Source organism: Onychostoma macrolepis, chromosome 17 (assembly GCF_012432095.1).
Source record: "Onychostoma macrolepis isolate SWU-2019 chromosome 17, ASM1243209v1, whole genome shotgun sequence".
Lineage (NCBI taxonomy): Eukaryota > Metazoa > Chordata > Actinopteri > Cypriniformes > Cyprinidae > Onychostoma > Onychostoma macrolepis.
In genome coordinates, this window is record NC_081171.1 from 19,771,298 (window position 1) to 19,796,273 (window position 24,976).

Genomic DNA, 24,976 nt, shown 5'->3' on the forward strand with positions numbered 1-24,976 from the left:
CCCCGATAGCTCAGTTTGGCGGACGGCCAGCTCTAGGAAGGGTTCTGGTCGTCCCAAACATCTTCCATTTAAGGATTATGGAGGCCACTGTGCTCTTAGGAACCTTAAGTGCAGCACAATTTTTTTTGTAACCTTGGCCAGATCTGTGCCTTGCCACAACTCTGTCTTTGAGCTCTTCAGGCAGTTCCTTTGACCTCATGATTCTCATTTGCTCTGACATGCACTGTGAGCTGTAAGGTCTTATATAGACAGGTGTGTGGCTTTCCTAATCAAGTCCAATCAGTATAATCAAACACAGCTGGACTCAAATGAAGGTGTAGAACCATCTCAAGGATGATCAGAAGAAATGGACAGCACCTGAGTTAAATATATGAGTGTCACAGCAAAGGGTCTGAATACTTAGGACCATGTGATATTTCAGTTTTTCTTTTTTAATAATTCTGTGTTTTTCTGTCAATATGGGGTGCTGTGTGTACATTAATGAGGAAAAAAAATGAACTTAAATGATTTTAGCAAATGGCTGCAATATAACAAAGAGTGAAAAATTTAAGGGGGTCTGAATACTTTCCGTACCCACTGTATGTACGTATGTATGTATGTGTGTGTATATATATATATATATATATATATATATATACACTTAAACTAGTACTGTCAAACGGTTAATTGCGATTAATCACAACCAAAATAAGTTTGTTTACATAATAAATATACAAAGTACACACACATATATTATGTATATATAAATACACACATACAGTATATATATTTTGAAAATATTTACATGTTTATACCTTTATATATTCATATTCTTATATTTTATATTACATATAAATATATGTAATATATAAATAACATTTTTCTTAAATATATACATGCATGTGTTTGTATTTATATATACACATAATAAATATACACAGTACACACACATATTATGTAAATAAAAACTTCTATTTTGGATGCGATTAATCATTTGACTGCACTAAAATAAACATTTACTGTAATTCCCCTTCTAAACAATTTAACAATTTAAATTACATATTTTATATACCACCTAAGCTAAAAAAGATCAATATTTCCCTTATGTTTTCGGTTGACAAGGTAACAGCTTAGCCTAGCTTAACCTTTTAAATCACATCTATCACTGAAGCTAAAAATGAGAGGTTAAAACAAATATTTCTTTGTATTTTTTTAATTTTTTTTAAGTGAAATAGCTGCAGCTTAGAGTTCTAGCTTAGCACAGCTGTAAATAAAAAACTCTTTTGATTAGCTAGACAAGACATCATGATTTTTCAGGCATTGAAGATAGGGGAAAGGATAGTCATGGACGACAACTAAAGTCATTCCATCATGTCTTGTCCCATATTCCTAGTACAGAAAAAATGCAGATCCCCGTTATAAAATGTCAGAAAATGTGCTGGAGAGATGACAATAGCTCTACGTTTAGCATAGAACCTTGGGGAGAGTTACTGAAACTTCAATCAGAAGGCTTTTGGTTTGTTTTCGCTGGTCTATTTCTGTCATTCCCTGGAGACACCTCTCATCTCCTCTGTCCCCTTCAGGTGCTTGTCACTTTCATTTTGGATCTCGCAGATTGAGATGTTTCAACTGCTGGAAACGTGTCCTGCCTCGACAAGAAACCTTGCGCATCTCCTTAACATTACAGGCGACTATACTGTACAGAGGCAGCCATTGTTTCCCATTCTGCATAAGCAGGTCAACAGTGGGCCATAAACAATAGCTCATAGGCTTCTTCTTTGTATCCCCCACGCTTTCTGCATCACAGGAAGCATTGTTATTGGCAGGATAAATCTGTCGCACACACACGCACAACTGTAAGTAATTGTGGTCAGGCAGATTTATGGAGATGATGCCCCTGTGCCGTTTCTCTATTGTTGTATCTCTAAGAGCTCTTTCACGGGTGACCTGACATCGACCGGCACTTGTGGTCACTTTAGAGCCATTAAAAAAACCACAGAATTACACTCAATTAATCTGGGACATTAAACCCTAATTAAACATAACCTATCCTTGCACTAGGATTCACACAGTTTGAAAACAGAGCAATGCTTGGAAGACAATCTTTCTGAAGTTTTACCAACCAGGTAGTTAAAACAAAAACAAGTCAGTACTCAAGTTATAGCATTCGATTAGGTGACACACACATGGACAGTGTTTCCTAAACCATGCAAATGAGCATCACCTCAAAGCAATACCTCACATTTAGCCTACCACATTTTCATCTGTTCTCACTCCTAATTAAAAAGTTTGATCTATAATAACAGTACTTTCGGAAAACATTTGGTAAGTGTTAAGTTTAGGTATTGGGTAGAATTAGAGATGTAGAATATTGTCACGCAGAATATGTGCTTTTATAAGTACTAATAAACAGCCAATATGTTAATAATAGGCATGCTAATAAAATATCATGCTAATAATCTGCAAAATGACTAAATGTAAATGTAATAAGCAACTAGTTAATAGTGAGAACTGGTCCCTATACTGAAGTGTTCTGTTTTTTTTATAAACATCTAGACCACACAAATACTCTTGTTTTGAGGGCACTTCTGATTACCAGTCTGAATAGCAGTAAGGACACAGAGACAGTGATGACAGATTTTGTCCCCCTGTGGCTCTAAACCATCTCTCTTTGCAGCCAGCCATCTGGCTTAGTTTCCACAGACACCTCCAGCCATTCAGCTGAGAGAAAAAAAATATATGAGGAAAGGGACATTTGGGAAGAAAGAGAAACAGGGAATGATTTATTAAGGGTCAATATTAACCTGGCCACTGTGTGCTGTGTAAATATCTCAGTAAAATGTAAACCAGCATTTATGTTTGAGGGGAAATGTGTACTAACATGAAGGACGAGTACTAAGATCAAATTGAACTAAAGTTCAAATATGGGTTTCTAAAAGTGACACCATTAGGAGCTGGGTAATCAAACTGGAAATGTCAACAAACATGCAAAATATAGGTACAGGAAATGTATACAAAGACACACACATATACATGAGGGTTTAAACTGGTCCACGACTCCTCAATTCAAAATCCTTCATGTTGGTGTAAATATCCTTCTCTTCCACATCATTGCCAATGCTTCCCTGCAGGCAAATGGGGTAAATTCTGATAAAAACACTATTTTTGAGTTTATTTATTATTTTTATTACAAGACAAGTACCAGAGGTATGTATATGAGATCGCCTTTGAATATTTTCTTGGACAAAAGTGGGCACTGGAGTCAAAAAGGTTGAGAACCACTGATTTAGATGGTTGGCAAGTTGGAATACCAGCTGGTAGGAACCTGGCTGGGCTCAAAGGCCATCTTGGGTCTCAAACTATCCTCCTAACATGGTTGGTTAGGCATTTACATGGTTAATTACAGTCATATAACCAAATGAAGAAACTACCATAGTAGTACAAATAAGTTCTACAATTAACAATTTAGTATGAATCTTCAACATTTCTATCAAAATACCACAGACCACATACTGATGTCATGTTAAATGGTCATATTAAGTGAATAAACCAGTATTTAAGTAACTCTACATAGATTTGTATACAGTACTTCTATTGTCTTCATTTTCATAGTCTATTGTTAAAAAGCTTATCTATATTCATTGAAATATGAACAGCTTTAGCGTGTACTGTAAACCTCCCAGTAGCCTTGTAGCCAACACCAACAATCATTTAAAAAACAGAAGGATGACAAATATAGTGACGAGGAGGCATGACCGGAGTTTTTATAAAGCCTCTCTGGTCAATGAAACGGAAAATTGACCGGCAAGTCATGTTTACAGTCAGTATCCTTGGCTACGCTCAGGTAGTTATAATGAATAATCATGTAGCACAGACTCTGAGGCTAAAAATAGCATCAGGTGCGTGTAGGTCCTGTGGTATCACTCAGAAAAGAAAAACATATCTTAAAAGGAAACAATACATTGAACTCGGTGGAAAAAAAGAAGTCATGCCAGTCAACTAGGTCAGGATATGGTTTGAAACAGGGCTAACCAGCTCAACCAGATCCCCAACATAGGCATGGTGGTCTACCAGCTCCACCAAGATGAATCGACCTGGGTCCCAACAACTGATTAACCGCTTTAAACCAGCTTGAACCAGCAGAAGCTGGTTACAGTTGAATTTTCCATTTTCATTCTGACAAATCTAACACCAGCCAATGTTTGAATAGGAGACATAAAGATTTGACAAGAAAATTAGCATCAATATTTTGAATGGCGTTCAATTTCGGTAGGCTGAAGAAGCTTGACAGCCTTTTACACAGACTTTTATGGAAGCGTTTTAATGGTTGTTGCATTATCCTGTCATACCTGCTTCAGACTTGATACAACAGCCCAATTTTGGTTTTTCGAGTTATTAAATAAGGCGTAGGCTGACTAAAGTCTATTCACCATTTATGTGATGGCCCTAAAACTGAAGGCTTAAAATAGCTAATTCCAATGGGCTTAGAGGGCCATTCCTACAGATGGCCCTCTCGATCCCTCAGAGCCTCAAATGTGAGCACATTTTTGGCTCACTAGAGACATACGTCCAAGTTTAATCATACACAATTTCACCATAGCAGTAAGTTAACAAGCCTTAAAACAGGTCAACTCAAAATATAGGCTACAGGGAATGTGTGTAAATAATCTGTAGAATTAAGTTTGTTGCATGGACACCAGCTCAGAAAATGTGTCACAACCAATAAAACATGCTGCATGTTGGGTACAGGAGTCCTCAAAGTAAATGAATACTGCAGAAAGAGGCTCACTTCTATAATTCATCATGGGAACGTAATATATTACTGGTATAGCATAACAACAGAGGTTAGGCACTCATTTGAGCACTTCAGTTAAAAAGGAAGACACACAATTACTTCAAAGCACTCAAATAGTAATCAATATCATTGCAATAAGCGATACTAAACCTAGAGCAATTAAGCTATCTGTGGCACTGCCAGTCAGGTTTAACGATGACAAAGAGCCTTGGCAGAGATTCCTGGCAAAGACGAAAGAAATGCAAGACACTGATCCTTCCTCTGTTTTTCCTAGAGCTCTGAACTTCAAATAGAATATTGCACAGAATCACAACAAAATAAGGAATGGAATAGGAAGAATGCTCTATTGTTGCGAGAAAAAAAAAAAAAAAAAAGTAAATACGGGTGGAACTTTTTACATTCAAAATAAGAAATAAAAATAAAAAGCAGCACCAAATATTTAATCTGAATTGAACATTTTGAGTTATGGGTTGAGATACTAACAATCTAACAAAATAGTGGCAAAACAAGCACATTTCTTAGCTATTATCGCAAGTAACATGTTTTAAAAAAAACACATACAAAGAATAAAGTTATATGGAGTCAATTTAATGCCGCATATATATGCAAAAGAAAATAAAGTTTTGCAAAAGAAAATAAGTTTTGCAAAGAAAAATAAAGAATTGCAAAAGAAAATGAAGTATTGCAAAAAGAAGTTTCATTTGGTTAACTAAATGTGCATTAATAGTGCTTGTTTAAAATCTCTTAACCTGTGCACAGCGCTCTTTGTTTACATTAGTTCAGAGTTACTGCTAGTTTTAATGTAAAAGAATGCAATTAACTTCACAAACTATACATCATTAAAAAGGTCTAAGACTCAAGCTTCATATCCATCTCGACTTCGTTTTTCATTTACATAACTCCTGGCATAAATTAAGAAATGACTGGCACTGGAAGTTTAAAAAAAAAATTAAGCTTGAGTCTTTTTGGTTTAGTTTTGTCTTGGCCACGAGATATTAAGTCGTGGGAACATGATAATACTGTATGTCATGGCCATGAGTTTAATCATGCATAAACAAACCCGCGTGACCATAGCAACCTGGGATTATCAGAGACTGATCAAATATATTTATCCATCCCACAGTCCGTTGATCGTGTCTTTTTATGTAATATATGTGTATATTAGGCTATTATTATTATTATTATTATACAGCCCTGAACGTTAAGAGATCGAAATGAAGGGAAAATAAATCAAATACATAACAACAAATATACAAATATTACTAATACTAATAAAATACATGGACTTACAAGACTTGTGGGATGGATAAAAATGTTTTCTTGTCGGCCTATTTTATTATACTTTATGTAACATTTATTCATAATAAACTTAATTCAATGTTGTCTACATCGCGATACAGTCCAGCACGTAGCCTATGGTTAACACTTCAACCACCAGAGGTCGCTGTATACCTAAAAGCGCCAGCGGGTCAGATTTACCCATGCCATGACTACTGTTTTGATATGGCTAAAAACGTAGTATGTCACTGTATTATGCCACTGTCTTCACAATGTCTAGAGTCATAAAATTATTATTTTTAGTCATCAGCTATGTTTTTGTCCTGTTGTTTTAAGGTCACAGCTATTTTTAAGCAGGTTACACTAATCACTTTTCTTAATGATGAATATAAACCAGTCTGCAATGACAACGAGAATTACGAGGAAATAAATACATATTTGGGTGTTGTAATATTATAGCTAATAAAATGTTTCAAGATAACCCATGTTATTTAAATGACTAAAACACCCTAAATAGACTATTATAAGCAATACTAATTCACCACATTGCAAAAGATGTACAATGACAAATTCAAGTGCACAGTTTCACCTAATTAATTAATTTGTTTAGTTATATAATTTATCATTTGAATAAGAAAACAACACCAATAAACTTGGGGTAATCATAAAATTGTTTTATTCATTACATCATAGTTCAGATTTTTTTCAGGAAAAATAAGCAACACAGTAGCGAACCATAAATGATAAAAATTGCAAACACAAATTAATATTTAATCCAAAGTTTGAACATTTATGAGTAGAGGAATAAACATCTAAAACATCTTCATTTGAACTTGATGACAGGAATTATGCGTAAATTTGTCTTGATGGCGCTTATAGGTATAAATGCCCCATTTTTGTTCTGGTTTTATCTAAACAATTTTTTAACAATAAACAGGGATTGTAAATAACACAATTTTAGTAAAAGTCAATGAATGTAAGACTTGGATATTTTTAATTGAAAATATATTATGTAGCCTATTTGAAAAACAGCCATGGGTAAAATTACCCGTGGTGGTGTTAATATAATAATTTAATAATCTATTATTTTTTTTATTTTTTATAATTTCTTAATTAAAAATAAAATATTAATAAATACATCTCTGATAATCCCAGGTTGCTATGGTCACGCTGGTTTGTTTACCCATTAATATCTCGTGGCCACGAAATTTAAACCAAAAGACTCAAGCTTCATTTTTTTTTTTTAAACTTCCAGTGCCAGTCATTTCTTAATTTATGCCAGGAGTTATGTAAATGAAAAACAAAGTCGAGATGGATATGAAGCTTGAGTCTTAGACCTTTTTAATGTATAGTTTGTGAAGTTAATTGCATTCTTTTACATTAAAACTAGCAGTAACTCTGAACTAATGTAAACAAAGAGCGCTGTGCACAGGTTAAGAGATTTTAAACAAGCACTATTAATGCACATTTAGTTAACCAAATGAAACAGTACACATTTTAATGCTATAAAAGTGTGCACACATTGAGAGAAATAAACAGCAGATGTTCATATTAACAACTTCTTTAACTTGAGCAAACGCTGCTAATACACATATACATTTGTTAATAAAATGAAAGCGTGCATGTTTTAAAGCTAGTGAATAAAAGGAAATGATCCGCCCGCATGCCTCTGCTCAATGACGGTGCCTGGATCAGGCATGCCCAGGCCTGTTGGACACGCCCCCGTCCCCTGACTCCACCCCCATGTCAAAACAGCGCCACAAAGTGAGACGCGCAGAAACGTGAAGCGCAAAGGGAAAACGGTATCGCAAACTCAAACTTGACTGAAACGCAAAATAAAAGCTGCATTGCAAATAAATTAGTAGATATGGCCATGGAAAATATGTATTGCAAAATCATTGCTTTTGCTCTGTTTTATTTATCTATTTTGCAATTCTTTATTTTTCTTTGCAAAACTTATTTTCTTTTGCAAAACTTTATTTTCTTTTGCATATATATGCGGCATTAAATTGACTCCATAAAGTTACACATTATTATTTATGTTTATTATATAATTAAACACATGTTTTCTGTGTGTGTGTACACACAAATACAATATAATATACAGATTTATTTAGCAATTTATCATAAAATAAGAAAAGACATAAGAAAAAAATTCATTATAACATTATGAAAAAAATTCATCATGGTATGTCCAAAAAATATTGTAATACCATGTTTTTTTGTGCAGGTGTTTTTGAACTAATACACTAGATACTTTTGAAAAGAATGAACAAACACAACCTGCAGAGAGAAAAAACTAAACTTACCAAACTAAAAATTCAAAAGTGCAGCATGGCCAAACAAATTCAATTAGTCTTGGTCTTTTTTTTTCTCTCTTTTGAGGCCCTTCACAACATACACTCAAAAATATAAGGAAAGTTCCTAGGACATGAAGCCCAGCATGTCCAAACTTTAAAACAAATGTCTTTTATTTGCTGAGCTACTCTTTTTAACTGCTACACCCTACAGCAAAACTGTCTCAAATGTGCTTATGTTTTACGATAGAGCAGCTGCTCCATTAACAAAGCAGGGGGTAAACAAGACTTGTTCCATTTGACTACATGTCACTGCTCCGTTTGGGCCTCACAATTTGGTATCCAAGCAACCGACTGCTCAACAGAGCACAACTTCGCCAAAGGGAGGCAGATCGGCTCTGAGGAGGGACGTTAAACTTCACTGACAGCTCCTGTGGCACTGTGGAATGCTGTTCTTTTGAGACTGCCAGTAACAGGTCAGACACATATTTCTACACAGGCATGATTTTACACAGATCTAAATCTCCCATCCATCACCCTCACAGGAACTTCAGGGCCCAGTTATGGAGCAAGTAACCAGTCCTGCGGCTGATTGCATAAACTACTTACACAAGTCTTAAAAGTTATTCATCTATTTTTTTTTCTCCAAGACTGGTTATAATTTTTTTAAATGATATAAAAACATAGACTGGTCTAATTTGAATCCAAAAAACATAGTGAGCCCCTGGATTCCCAAACCAAACTAAAATATGGGCACTTTATCGCTTTCTCACACAGGTTCCAGCACAGTTGCGTCATGTTTTAGTAGACATCATAAATAGGAAGATAGGTAATGAGAAAACAAACTGTTTCAGACACACTCTGTCTTAAGTCAGAGTTTATCCACAGTGCGTCAATGATAATCTGTATCAGCAAACACAGACATTCAGTAAACCATAATCATACACACATAATTACAGTATAAAAGATATGGACGCATCAAAAATAGAACTTATGATAACGGATTACCGAACAGCGTGAGATCCAATAACCTTAAATAAATACAGTTTTGCTTTAGTTTTTTTGCATTTGTAATCATTTCATATATAATTAATCAATAAAAACACTCAAAATACAGTCACACATTTTATTAAATTTGACAAGACAGATGTTTAATGTGCGATAAAAAAAAAAACACTGGAGCGCTGCAGAACTAATGGTCTCGAAACATTTTTAGAAGTTAAACTTCTTTTAATACAACGCTCATGATGTGAGGCACAGAATAAACAGCAATAAATTACCTCCATCTGCCAAGTAAACAATTAAAATGAGCAGCTGGAATGTGAGAATCATCACATCAACAGTCTTCAATATATTAATGTGTTTTATTATTCATGAAACAATGAATACGGAAAATTACATATTGTTAATGCAGATGATTCATATTGAAACAAGCTCACACAAAGCATTAAAAAGAATGCTAAAAACAATGACGCAAACTTCTAGTTATTATGAGCCAATACCATATTGCCAATATAGTGTGCGCCACTATTTTGAGAACTTTGAGAAAAATTGGAAGTCAAAAGGTAAGAATTATGCAGAAATCAGCTTCAAGGAACAAGCCTGTGTCAGGCCTGCCAAATTTGTGTGTGGCACCTGTCGTTTCCCATGGGAATCTACTCTGTACTTCATGTCGCACCTGTGTGACACTTTAACACCTCCAATGCACATATAACAGCCTGCCAGCAGACGCCTCCTCATCTCTGCTCCTGGGCTGAATGTATTTCTTCCGTATTTACGGATTCACTTGGCAATCCATCTCTAAAACAGGTCCCAGCAAGGCAGCAAATCCAACTTCACTTGCAGGCAAAGATAAGAGGCTAGTGTGCCAGAAGTGTTCCCAAGATAAGCCACATTTCCTCCAGAGCTTTGCTCAAGCTAACCTCCAAGAGACAAGTTCAGTATCATTCATGATATTTTCCATATTCATTTCTATTCAGTCCTCAAATTTACGATTTATAGTCACTCAGGTTTGCTTTACTAAAACAAAACCAGGAGTTCATGCTAATTTAATGACATATGGCACATGAATCAAACTTGAACATCCACATATAAAAACCCTTCATTTTTATTTGTATTTTTTTTTTCCTTTCTCCAGGCTATTCTGTACAACGAGGACAGTAGGAGGAAATGATCACATCAACAGGCCACTGCAAAAATGATGCTAAACGGTAAACTTGCCCAATTTTATGATATTTTCTAAATGATACAGATTTTACATCTACATTGAAAACTGTTTGGAAACGTTTATTCAAGTACAGAAGAACATATGCACATTTCAATTTCTGAAGGCAAGTCTTCATTTCAATCTCCCAAATTTAGCATTTCAATTATTTTCAATTTCAATTTCAATTTATTTTCAATTATCTCCCAATTACATCATCCAAAATAATGGTACTTTGTTCATTGGTTCACTTGGTAAGGGCACAAAATAATGAAGTCAGAAGCAGGTTGCCTTCTAAAATTCATCCACAGAGAGAGAGAGAGAGAGAGAGAGAGACTGAAAACAATGAGCAGCAGAGGCGGGAACTATAGCTCCACAATAGTTGAACATCAAACGCGGCTTTTCCAGCCAGACTTCGCTTGAACATCCGTTGAGAAGAGAAAGAGAGACTTTCTAAACCATGCCCGGATAACATACTGAATCATTAACCAGAGGACACTGATTTCTTATAAGGCCATGGGAGCTGAGGAGCAGTGCAGTCAGATTCAAAAATTACGTACAATGGAAGTTTCTTGTGGTTAGGCCACGTGTGTTGACAACAACCAAATTCCCTCATGCTGCATGTCTAGGAATGTACTTACACAACTATATACCTACAGAATATACTTTCTCAGCTGTTGAGAAGCAAGACCATCATCATGCGGTGAATACTAGGAAAGTACAGGAGAGAGGGAGAGCACATGAGCTAGCTGTGACTTCCCATGGCATCTTCTGACTGGTTGTTGAGGAACTTTTACTAGGAACTCTAACAAACAAACACATTTCAAATCTCCAAAAAGCAGAAAAATAAAAGTCAACTAGAAATAACAAAAGAAAAGCATAGCTTTAGGGCATCACAAGGAAGGATCATATGACACTGAAGACTGGAGCAATGGATGTTGAAATTTTGATTTTGCCATCACATGAATTTAATTAAAAAATACATTAGAATAGAAATTTAAAGTGAAATAATATTATTTCACAATGTTATTGTTTTTACTGTATTTCGATTAAACAAGAAGAACCTCAAATGCACATGCTGTACTGTCCTTTGTCGTCCTGCATATAAACCTGTAGCTGCAGAGTGCAAAGCAGCATCTCCTGCTTTCAAACACAAAAGACTCCTGTCACCAGCAGCAGGCTTTGGCTACATCCCTTTATGTGCATCCAACGATCACAGCTTCCTTGGTCAGCTATAAATAAACCACCATTCAAGCCTGGTCTGCATGACAAACGGCTGCCATTCACCTCACCTCAAACAGAATACATTACTAGCCAAACAGCTAGCCAATACAAAACCAATGCAAAAATCTCACCCTCACTTGCAGAAGCAACTCTCTAGAACAAGTGGCAGTGACATTTCCTGTCTATTTCAACACTTAATTTTGGAAGCCAATCAAAAACAGAATCTTGTCGAAACGAGAAAAGTAGAGTCCTATGATTTCTACGATACAGAAAACATGGATGGAATCGCTGTGTTTTCAGCCTCTGCCGAATATATGAGTACAGTACATGAACATAATCTACAGAACTGCTCTGAGAGTCACTTCATGAGCATTTTACCGTTTCTTTTGAGTAAAACTATCGTCATATCATGTAGAGAAACCTAACAGTCTTCACAGCAACCCTTCAAAATAAAGGTTTGGTTTAACTTGAAGAAACCGTGACAGGAATATTACTTAACGTAATGATAGTACTACTATTACTGCTAATAAAATTATTAAAACAGTATATTTAAAGGAATATTAACCAGAAGAACGATTTACCAGAATTTATTTAGTAGAAAAATCTATATACACACAACACAGCATTTCTGGAAATGCTTTTGATTATTACCATTTAATGAAAACATTAAAATGGAATCCAGAAAATTAATGGAAAGAAGAATTTGGTAAAAATAAAACAATTTGAGAAAAAACAAAACATATTTCATAGGACCCTAAAAACATAATTTTTGTTAATAATATAATAAATTGCTGTTTAATATTGTACATTTCATGATTTAAATTAATTAGACATGCTTTTTGATTAATAAAATTCAATTTAACCATTAAAATAGTGTCTAGATCAATTAAAACAGAAAAAAAAACTGAATCCAGAAAAATTAAAAAGGGAAACAAAAATGGAATTTGGAAAAAAATAAAACCGATTTCATAGGGCCCTAGAAAAGGATATAAAGACCCACCATGAACATCAATTGCCATCTAATGTTGTGTTTCTGAGGAAACAGTGAGAAGAACAAGACCATATGTTGAGTCACATACAACATAACTTGTCAAGTCTTCTATGTAAGTAAAAGCTGAGGAGTGTGCACTAACTAGTAAAGCTACTAGTTATATGTAACATGTCACCAAGAAATCCTAAACTATTGACTTTGGAACGATGGAACCGGAAGTTCAAAAATGCTTACTCATTTCCGGGTTTTAGGACTCATTCCTTTGGCCTTCTGCACTCTATTGTCTGTCTCCATTGTATTTTTTTTTTGTTTAACTCCGCTTGGATCTCAGCTCCACCGATTTAAATGACTATTAATGCCTCCGTTTACCAGTTTTCTTCAATGCTGTCTGCTATTCCACGATCCACCTGGGATGAAGAGCATCTGCTGGAAAAGACTTAGGCACGCTGATTCAGACACAATTCTCCATGCGTGTACTTTCAGCAGCTTTACCACCTTATAATGAGCCTGCAAAAGGAAAAGGGCTAAACATAACGTGTTACCGCTAAATCAGACCATGCATTCAGTAAGGGGCACGCTGACAATCCCACCTTACAAGCTGTAATGACTTACAATCAGTTTCTAAAAGTTCTGGTTGCTAGGATACATCGCTGCCACAGAGGCTGGAAACGAGACTGACAGCAAGTCACAGAGAAAGAAAAGCGACTGAAATGAGATCAATTTCCTTTTCATATCAGCTTTGAGTCATGACACGCACCAGTCCAAAATAACATCACACCTGAGCATTGTCAGCAACAGATGCCATCTGGAAGAAGCCAAGAGATGCTGTCTGGTCTTAAAGAGACAGAAAATTGCTTCAAGATGATCTGTTAGCATTGCTTTTGACTGGGGGTTTAGACCAGGGTAGGGTTGCACCAGCTGTTCATAAGTTCATCCTTAAATTGGAACACAAAGTCCACACTAGAGGCTTAGTAACTACTAGCTAGTTTGTAACTAAATATGTAATCAATTTGGCTGCAACATGTGTTCTTAAAGGGACAGTTCACCCAAAAATGAAAATTCTCACCCTATCATTCTCATTTACTCACCCTCAAGTTGTTCTATACCTGTATGAGCTTTTTCTTCTGCTGAAAACAAAAGATGATATTTTGAAGAATGTTGGTAACCAAACAGTTGACAGTAGCCATTGACTCCAATAGTGTGTTTTTTTTAGTGCTGTCAAACGATTAATCGCATACAAAATAAATGTTTTTGTTTGCATAATGTGTGTTTGTATAAATTTTACAGTATATATTTAGAAAATATTTACATGTCTATATTCATATAATTCATATTATAAATAAATATATTTAATATATAAACATAACCTATTTTTCTGAAATTTACACTATATTGCCAAAAGTATTGGGTCATCCCCTTCTAATGAACAGGTTTGACTACTTTAGTAATTTCCATGAGTACAAATCTTAATGTTTAAGCATATAATGATATTCTAGTGAATTGTGTGTTTCTAATTTTAAAGCAACAGTTCGGACAGGACCCTTTTCTATTCTAACATGACAATGCCTCTGTGTATAAGGCAAGGTTCAAAAAGAAATGATTGATTTAGTCAGTGTGGAAGAACTTGACTGGTCTGCAGAAAGCCAAGTCCTAATCCAAGATGAACACCTCTGGTGTGACTTTAAATGCAGATCTTGAGCCAAAGACTCTTTACCAAACACCAATGACTTGTACATATGGGTACAGTCATTGTAGACACTTTCAAAAGTGTTGCAACAGAGATGGAAATATAATTCATGTATTTAAAAATTGTGTTTCCATCTTTGTTACCACAGTTTTGGAAGTGCCTTTTTCTGTTCTAAAGAAGGGTGTCCCAATACGTTTGTCCATATAGTGTATGTACAAGTCATTGGTGTTTGATAAAGAGTTTTTGGCTCAAGATCTGCATTTAAAGTCACACCAGAGGTGTTCAGCTTGGATTAGGACTTGGCTTTCTGCAGACCAGTCAAGGTCTTCCACACTGACTAAGACTCAATAATTTCTTTTTGAACCTTGCCTTACACACAGAGGCATTGTCATGTTAGAATAGAAAAGGGTCCTGTCCAAACTGTTGCTTTAAAATTAGAAGCACACAATTCCTAGAATATCATTATATGCTTACAACTGGGATGATGCAGCTATCAACACATCTGTCTCAGTTTCTTCAATATTTTGATGGTTTTGAGTCTAAAAATACACCAATTACCAAACATCAGCCACTGTGTCGCCAAAAGATTCTGTCTATATTAAATTACAGTTTTGAGATTCTTTGGATAAACGCTGCAGGTTTATACTGCTCCAGAGAAATGTTATCATTACCAGGGCTCTCAAAATTTAAAAATCCCTGGTAGCACTTCGGGCAGGCACTCTTCAAATTTTGGTAGCCAGAAATAAATTTAACTAGCCAATTAAAAAAATAACTTTTTTTATCTGGGAATTTGGATAGGAGTCGAAATGACAATCAGAAACATTTTCAAAACACAAATATCAAGGAAAGAATTTTCTCTCACTATTCACAGTCAAATTTTTTGGCTTTTTATGACCTGCACAAGTAAAATGAACACTGTATGAGTGGGATTGGGCATGTCTATGGTAACATAAACTGTAAAATGACAGATTTACAGTTCAGATACAGATTTTCACAAAGAGTTCAACTGAAACATCACATTTCAGCCTTTAAACCTTTTAAGATAGAGGACGAGCAGGGCGGTGATACATTTTGGTAGCCCGACTGGAAGACATAATAACCCAGGGACGTTGGGCTAGCTATTTCGCGAGCCCTGATTACTAAACAAGTGCTTTAGAAAGTAAGCCAACAGGCCCTACAAGACAATAATACAATTAGGGTTATTTCCATGTCCCAATAGTTACAGCTGATTGTCTCCCACTGATAGGGGAAGAACTCTTCAGTACATCCTTAAATTTAGGCCTGTGCTCAGCGGCCGTGAAGAGTAAGAAGAAGTCATTACTCATACAAACAAAAACTTGAGAACTCTAAACATCATCAAATCATTCCTGTTCTTCTTGAGCAAGCAGGATCATTGTCTTTGGCCACTCTGGACGATGTCCCTGAAGGACCCTGTTAAGTTATTTAGGACAGCCATTTCTGTAAGCACAGCTCGAGTGTTACTTTAACATACTCTAGAATGTCACATGCATGCGTGTCTGATTAGTCAAAACTTCTAAATATCTTATTCTGTATTGCACAGAGGAAAGAAAGTCATACAGGTTTTGAATAACAAGAGGAATAGTAAGTGAACTATTTCTTTAAAAGTGCTGAACAAAAACAAACAAAGAAAAATCCTGAACTGGCATGCTATGGCAAAGTGCAAGGTCCATAATTATCTTCCTCTTATGCAAGGCATCATATCTGGCTGATGAAATCAGCAGGACTGACGGTACAATATATGGCTCTGTCTCTTAATGGATGATTTCAGTGACAGCCCTGGAAGACACATATAGGAAGGAGCCAGAAACAGCCAGGTGCAAAACTTGGTCCATAAAAGTTCTACATCCTCACCACATCAGAGAAATTATATCACACACATAAAGGGTAAATTCCTCACAGGTAATGAGATGAATTAGTTTGTGTAATTGCTAAAGTTATAAAGAACCATTTCTTCTATCCCATAAACACACTCACAATGATTTTCAAAGTCTGAATCTGCAAATTCACTGTTATTATAGTATCATTGATGTACTATTATAGTATTTAAATTGTTAATATTTTGAATTAGTTCTTATTTTTATATTTTATTTTCATTTTTGTCATTGTAAGCTTTTTTATATTTCTATTTAAGGTTATTTATATTTCAGTTTTATTAATTTCAGAACTTCAACTTAAACCAAGTTTTAGCTATACTTCAGCCAATCCAATCCACTGTTTAAAAAACAATTTAACTGCATTATGACCAAATGAAACTTTAGCACATTAAAAGACAAAAAAGAAAGTGCGCTTTAGTACAATACTCCCATAAGCAGAACTCAAGCAGCGGCAAGTGGTCCCAAGAGAGTGCTCATTTAGAGAGATAGAGGGTGGGCATATACCTCCTCTGAGAAATTAGGGCTGCGCCTCACCATCCTGCTGTGCTCACTGGGGTGAGCGACAAGAGACCTGTGTGCTTCCTTATTACAAACCGCTACAAAAACATATGCACCTGCCTTTCAACAGGTAGTGAGGGGAGAAACCAGTGAGACTTGGACTCTAGAGTCTTTAACCAGGAGCTCAATGCTTTGAAGTAGTGCTGCTATTTCTTCCAGTCCAAATACACATCTTTCTATGTAAATTAGGATTATTTAGTCATCTTATTCACAAAACTCTTCACTGTTCGACTTGCTGAAAGTGTGTGTAGTTATCGTTCTTAGTGTGAATGGGCCTTTATCATTTTAACCAGTCTTTTGAATGGCTTTGATATGAGATATGAGGGTTGCTCAAAGAAGTGTCCTTTCAACTGTGGACTAGTGACGTACTAACAAATGAATGGAACATAGTCCATTTGAAATCTTTGGCCACACACTATACGAGTCCTCCAACTGGCAATCATCAACCTTTGAAGATCAACCAGAATATGCAGTAAAGGCACTGCCTCTTGCAAGGAACTGTTAGGAACCGAACACAGCATTAGTCATCGGTTTAAAGACCAGCTGCGGCCTATCAAAACCTTAGAAGTGGTCTGTGACTGGCTTCTACGTCCGAAAAACATCATAAAGTGTTAAAGTCAAAGGGCCTCATTCATGAAACATTCGTAAATATAGGAGTAAATTCTGAGTAATTTGCACGTAAAGCAGACCTTCCCGAAAACTCAACTCCGGATTCACAAACGCTTCATAAACGTCCGATTTGATAGTAAAACATGCGTATGAATTCCAATCATTCGTAAACTGGGCGCTCATGCACGCTCATTCTAATAGGCCATAAGACTAATAGGCCATATGGCTAACAATAAATATTCAATAACGTGTGTCCGCCAAAGTGGCCCCCAGTGTTACTTAATTAAAATATCTTATATCTTGTTCCACAGAAGAAAGTAAGTAATGCAGGTTTTAAACAACATGAGTGTAAGTAAATGTGGACAGAGTTTTAATTTTTCAGTGAACTATCCATTTAATTATAGTGCAAACCAGGAAACCAAGGGCTTTAGGACCTAGGAGCTGAAATTCTCACAGCTGACTGGGAAGTACCCTTACTGACAAGGCTATTTTAACTGCTATGGTTTCAAATTATACACTGTCATGTTATGGCACAAAATTTTGAACCCAGCCTAGCAACCCACATCTTGCATAATCATAAACAGATCTATATGGCTTCACTCCTGTTTTGGCTGAAGCTCAGGACGTAGTAATCCTGACAGCTCATTTCATGTTGCGCTCGGGCTGAGTTATTGATTCCTGTCACATTAACAGGAGTTCTAGAGTGGACTCGTATCGGGAGAGGGTTTGTAGGCTTGACGCCTGCCAAAATCTCATTCAAAAAAGTTGGTGAAGAAGCATGCCAACGACAGAGCAAAGGGCACTAAAGCTGTGGACATAACCAAATTGACTTACAGATCAAAAACCACCTTGTTTGCTTGGATTTCTATCCTTGATTTATCTTGATGACTTAATGTTTTGAGGAATGTTGCCATTAAAGTAATAGTTCACCCAAAAAAAAATAAAAAATAGCTGAAAATGTACTCCCCCCTTAGGCAATCCAAGATGTAGATAAGTTTGTTTCTTCATCAGAACAGATTTGGAGAAATTTGGCTTTACATCACTTTGTCACTAATGGATCCTCTGCAGTGAATGGGTGCCGTCAGAATGATAGTCCACACCGCTGATAAAAACATCAATAATCCACAGGTAATCCACATGACTCCATCAACTAATGTCTTGTGAAGCGAAAAGATTAATGTTTGTAAAAATTTTTTTTTAAAAATCCATCACTAAGATTACATACTTTTAATCCATTATTATATTGCTTTCTCCTGTGAAAGAGTTGTCTTATCTGAATTAGGAGAGAAATATGCACAGATCAAGCAACTTTTACAGGCCAAAACAGTTATAAAAGAATATATCAGTGGATTTTGATGTAAAAGGGAACAAGAGGATAGACTTTTTCACTGAAGGAAGCATTATTATGGATAATGGACTCATAATTTGGCCAGAACCAATGGTTTAAAGTTAAACCAACAATAATGGATTTGTTTCTTACAAATATGCATCTTATCGCTTCATAAGACATTAATTGGTGGACTGGAGTCATGGATTACGGTGATGATTTTATGGACTCATTCTGACGGCACCCATTCACTGCAGAGGATCCATTGGTGAGCAAGAGATGTAATGCTAAATCTCTTCAAATCTGTTTCCAATCTACACTTGGGTGGCCTGAGAGTGAGTACATTTCTTTTATAAGTTAACTATTCCTAACACTCTCACTGCTGGGTCCCACACCAATAAAAGATATTTAACCTATGTAAAAAATAAAGAGGGTGAACAGGTAGGCGTTTCAAAAGAAATGAAAGAATGTCTACACTCCAGAACAACTGCATTTCCTGAGTCATTCTTGCCCAGACTTGCATTAGGAGATGGGCAGCACCAGCTAAAGAGGTCAAAGAAGCTGAAAAGTACGATATGTGTGTAGCGGAAAATGCTCTGGAGTCAGAATGGAGCAAGACTAAGGATGTAATATCAGAACACACAAGTGACTGGCAGAGTTGACATTAATAAAGGTCTTGCTGTCCATGTCTGGTGTATTTGCTCTATGACTACTATCTCCATGTGTCAGTAAACAAATTGAACTATAAGCTGCGTCCATCAAGAAAATTTCTGCATGATCAGTAAATGTGAACGATAGTTCAAGTTTAACCGCCCTCTTACATCACATTGATAAAAACTGGCTTTCAAATAGATGTACTGCAGAACATTTCACCGTACATGAGTAAACTTTTTATCACTTACATTCATACATGGTAGCCAGGATTTTAGCTGCTACATTTGATGAATATTTCATCACACATCCACACTAGTTTAACACAGCAGCATTGAGAACAGACGCCGTATAACTCTTGTTTTGTGGAGGAAAGATATGACTTAACCTGAGGCATATGATTAATCCACAGGCATTATCAATAATTCATCACTACAAAAAAAACTACAATAGGCAAATGATTCCAGCAACCACAAAACCACAAAACACATCTGCTGTAAGGTGCTTGGTAATGTGGTAATATAAAGGAGAAAGAAAAAAAGATGAAATAAGGAAAGAGTTAATGAATCATTTTAGTGAACTAATTCAAAAGAATCGAGTCACTTGTCTTGAATGAATCAAAGTCCCCACCACTATTTACCAGAGGATATGCAAAGAAAAACCTCTGGTCTTCCAATAAATTTGTACAAATTTTTAAGTAAATCACATAAAAATACAATTGTTTTTACGCGAGATAAAACATCCTGAGAAGACGAACATCCAAGAAGACGACATCTCAACAAAATAACAACGTGAAAAAAATGGGGAACTGAAACAACTCTCGTCTCGCTGCCTTAACTGAAGTGTTTTTCTTTTTTGTTCTGTTTTTTTTTTTTTTTTTTTGCTTTAATAATTCATGGTACAACGGGCTGTATTTAGGACATCTGTAAATATAAATCTCTTTTTTTGCCGATCGTCTCTCCAGCCCAGGCGAAATCGTGACTATGGCGGTGTGTCAAAACCCATCTAGCTGCCTACATAGACAACATCACGGGGCTTCACGGGCGCTCGCGAGCATGATGTTTGGACTTCTCTGAAGGCGCCTAGATGCCTAAAAATGCTGTCTAAACAGAAAACATACTTGGTTTAGCAACAAAGCCTGTGACTCACTTGTCATCAGCCAATATTTTGGGAAAAATACAGGAAGGAAAAGGAGGCAAACGGGCGTTATGAAATGCGCGAAGATGAATTTCAGGCGTGTTATGTCATATAATAATTTCATACCAAAACGCTCTTATATCATGCAGTTGTCGGTGCGCATCAAATGTGCTGGATTTACAGCACAGCTCAAACGGCTCACCAGCTAGCGATCTTTGCTAGGCAAAATGACAAAAGCGAAACATAAATCCCAGTTAAAGTGACAGTTTACCTGGTCCAGTGGCAGATCAATAATCGTACTAATTGGCTGCAGCAGTGTGGAGCCCGTGCAAGACGTTGAAGTGGCCATGATTCAGTCCAGCTCCACTCCCTTACAGTCAAATCGCCCAAAACACCGTCTGTCCTCTTTCTCTCCCTCTCTCCCTCTCTTCCTCTCTTTATGGTGGATGGGTGTCGGGAATGCTGTTCTCTGGTGTTGTTCTGGTCGCGGACTGTCAGCGCTGTTGCACCGCCTGAACATCAACACAAAGCCCGTGTAGGCGGACTGACTCGCCCATCCCCTCCATTACATCAAACTACTGCTGCTCAATTACACACACACACACACACACACACACCGCAAAATAACTTTACTGCCACTCCCTCTCATTCATCCCCGTCATTTACTATAGCAATGCAAGCGTATTTTTAAAATTTACAGGGAGAAAAATAAGAAATATTATTTTTACATTATTTAATTATGGCGTTTTTAAAAACTGCACTTAATAAATAAAATATTTAAATGATGTACATGTACATAAGACTCCAACCGGTCTTCTAGAAAGTGCTTTATTTAACATGAGGCGGGTCGCCCCTGGAGGTGGCCATGTTGACATCACATTACTAGCTGTGTCATACAATTGAGTTTCTAATAAAAACAACAACAATAATAATAATAATACAATTTCAGCCATTGCTCAAAGCGCTTTGCAAAGTACATAAAAGTACAAACAATGCAACATTAACACAATGTACATAATGAAAAATAAGTCAGGACTAAGTATGCTCAATTAATAAAAAGGCTAGATTTTCTCAGTAACACTTTAAAATAACTTACAGCAACTGTACTTTTTTACCCTGAAAAATCAGTTTAAAAATCATTATGATGGTACACGGATTAATAAGCCAAATGACTTTTGTATATTTCCCACGCTCCCTGTTATCCAGAGGCATTATTAATAATAGGCTACTGGGAGTATGAACGTTTGGTGAAACGCTGTGAAATTCTGTGAAAAGAGTGGATTGCTTTACAGCAAGCAATGAAAGTGTACAGCTATATTATTTATATAGGCATATTTATGACAGTGATTTCCACTCACTTAACTGTACGGGCTTCAAAGTAAAAAAAAAAAAAAAAAACTACATATATTTGCTTTAACATTACCAAGCATTATGACATTAGCTATTTATTACTCAACAAATTAATGGTAGGCTAAATATTCATTTAAGCAGTTGTGATAAGAAATGTGATCAGAATATGGGTTTATATATCTGGACACATTCACAGACCCCATGGTCATAGAACCTTGCATGACAAAATTAGAAAGTATTACATGATAAATACAAAGGTGTTGGAAGAGAAATAGAAAAAAGACACCTGGGGTTATTGTATCTTCTACACATGCCTGACCTTTGTGACCTCAATTAGACCCAGAACTGAGAACTAACAACTATAATTACACTATTTCTGGCATAAAGGCAACCAATGGCCTGGCCTGCATCGCTTGAAAGATCACTTTGGTATGCAGGCATATCTGCCAAAGACATAAAATGAGCAGATTATAACTCTGAATGTTAACAGATACATGGCTTCACTGATTAAAAGTCAATGAATGAATCTAAGAAATGACAATGATGACATAATGTTACAGAATTAACTTCAGGTAGAGTTGGCTATGTTTGTACGTATGTATGTACGTATGTATGTATGTATGTATGTATGTATGTATGTATGTATGTATGTATTTATTTATTTATTTATTTGTGTTTCGTTTTCATTCAATTTTTTTTAAATAATTTTTTTTTTTTTCATTTTATTTATTTTTACACACACACATTTGTCACATAGAAATGACAAAACACAAAAATTATATATATATATATATATATATATATATATATATATATATATATATATATATATATATATATATATATGTGTGTGTGTGTGTGTGTGTGTGTGTGTGTGTATGTATATATGTGTGTATATATATATATATATATATATATATATATATATATATATATATATATATATATATATATATATAGTTTTGACTTAACCCGAGGCAAGTTTTAGTTTTAGCAAGTTTAGTTCTTCAACTTAAACATATTCTATTTTAGTTAGTTGTCTACATTTCTAAATTTTATTTAAGCTGTTTTATTTTATTTATTTATTTATTTTATTCATTTTTTTATTTTACAATTCCAACTCTCATTTATTTATCTGGTCAACCTGTTTGTTTGTACTCTTTATATATTATTATTATTATTATTATTATTTTCTTATGTTGTAGTGGACTTGCACGTTGTAGCAGAGAACTATCCTAGTGTAGCAGAGACTGCCACCTACTGGTCATAATGGAATGTAGATAAAATCCATGTGCCTATTTTATGAGTTTCAAATTGTGATTTATTTAATAAAAACTTGTTTTTACCGAATAAAAAATAAATAAAATAGAATCAGTTAAATAAAATAATTGCCAGTGCATTTATTTGCAACTTGTTTTGTTTCAACAATATTAGCAAACTACCAAGACACTCATGATAACTATGATAATAACCTATGAATCATTGCAAAATGTGTCATTAATAACTTTTCACATTCACGTATAGACGTTTGCTTTTCAACCGTTTTAGTAACAACTGTGTCTCCATTTCTTAGACAGCGGTATGCACAATGAAAGCGATGCGCACAATAAAAAACAAAAGCAGATCACTGTCAAAGCAGCGTTTACATATACCGCAGTTTAGACAATTTGATTTCACACAGCTAAGCCATGTGCAAATAGCAACTGCAAGTTGTAATGTTAACTATTATAATGATATGCAAATGTCAATGTCTGACAGCGCATGTCCATTATAGAGTTTCAGCAGGATGTCCACAGATTAGCTCTAAACTCGCACAATTACGTTTTGTAACAACACCTGCTCGTTTAGTTTTTGTACTTCTTAGCCCAGTGGACTTCATGCTAACGAACATAATTAAATACTAACATTGGTAGGTCAGCATGTTAGTACAAGGCTTTGTTGCTAGGGGTCTCTGCTGAACACCTGCTCGACAAGCAAGCACAACGGCAGACATATGGGCATAAGAGGGTGGAGAGTTACGGCAGGAGCAGCCCTTGATTCAGCAGATCTTCTGTGGCGAGAGTCCTCCAGTTTGAGTCCCTGCTAGACATTTACTCCACACTGTGTCTGGCAGGACGCACATGTTAAACTACACACATAATAATAATAAACACATAAAACCATGTCGCTAACGAAGCTGGTTTGTTAATTCAGTAATTCGGTTTCAGTCATTTTTAGAATTTTGATACGGTGAGTAGCCTAGTGCTTAACCCTAAAAGGGCAAAACCATAAAGATACATCAGAAAATTAATTTATTGCTATTTTCCATCTTATTGGGACTCAAATAATACCCTTTTTTTTTTTTAACGTTTGTATCCCCCAGGACACGTCGCCTCGTGGGGGGTGTAAATTCACTGAAAACAGAACACTTGTTTATCAATGCTTGTTACAACATGGTTGTAATTCCTGAATGCTTTGGAATACAGACCTAAATTTTGTCTCTTTTTAAAGAGAGACATATAGCAGATTATTGCTGAAGTGAAAGCATCTCAGAAAAAGAAAGTATAAAAAAAAATATTTTATCAAATATGTTGCACTCTAAAATTGCTATAAAATCAAAGCCATATGTCTAACCAAGTTATGTTCCGAATTTGAAGTTGATATCACAAAAATTGTGGTTCCTGTGTGATTTTGTTTGGGCACTATACCAAAAAATAACCACTGGTTACACCCAAACTCTATTGAATTTTTTGATGCAGTTTTCTGTCACAAATCAATCATTTTCTGTCAAAATATCACTTCTGTTACAAAACAGTTACCAAATATGGAACCTTGATTATCAGAGTTTTCCAACGATATGTGTTTTGTCAAGATTACAAAAAAAATGGATTTTCTAAAACACAAGCCACAAAATCACAGTCTATATATACAGTGCCCTCCAAAAGTATTGGAACAGTGAGGCCAATTCCTTTATTTTTGCTGTAGACTGAAAACATTTGGGTTTGACATCAAAAGA

General features: G+C 35.6%; 1 protein-coding gene across 1 annotated transcript in view; it reads right to left on the reverse strand.

Annotated features, from left to right (window-relative positions):
* mboat2a (membrane bound O-acyltransferase domain containing 2a) overlaps positions 1-21,215 on the reverse strand; it is a 59,901-nt gene extending 38,686 nt beyond the window's left edge. The window contains exon 1 of the mRNA XM_058749365.1: positions 20,903-21,215. Within this exon, the coding sequence (XP_058605348.1) occupies positions 20,903-20,980 (78 nt within the window). The 5' untranslated portion in view covers positions 20,981-21,215. The remainder of the gene's footprint in view (positions 1-20,902) is intronic.
* Between the last annotated feature and the right edge of the window lie 3,761 nt (positions 21,216-24,976).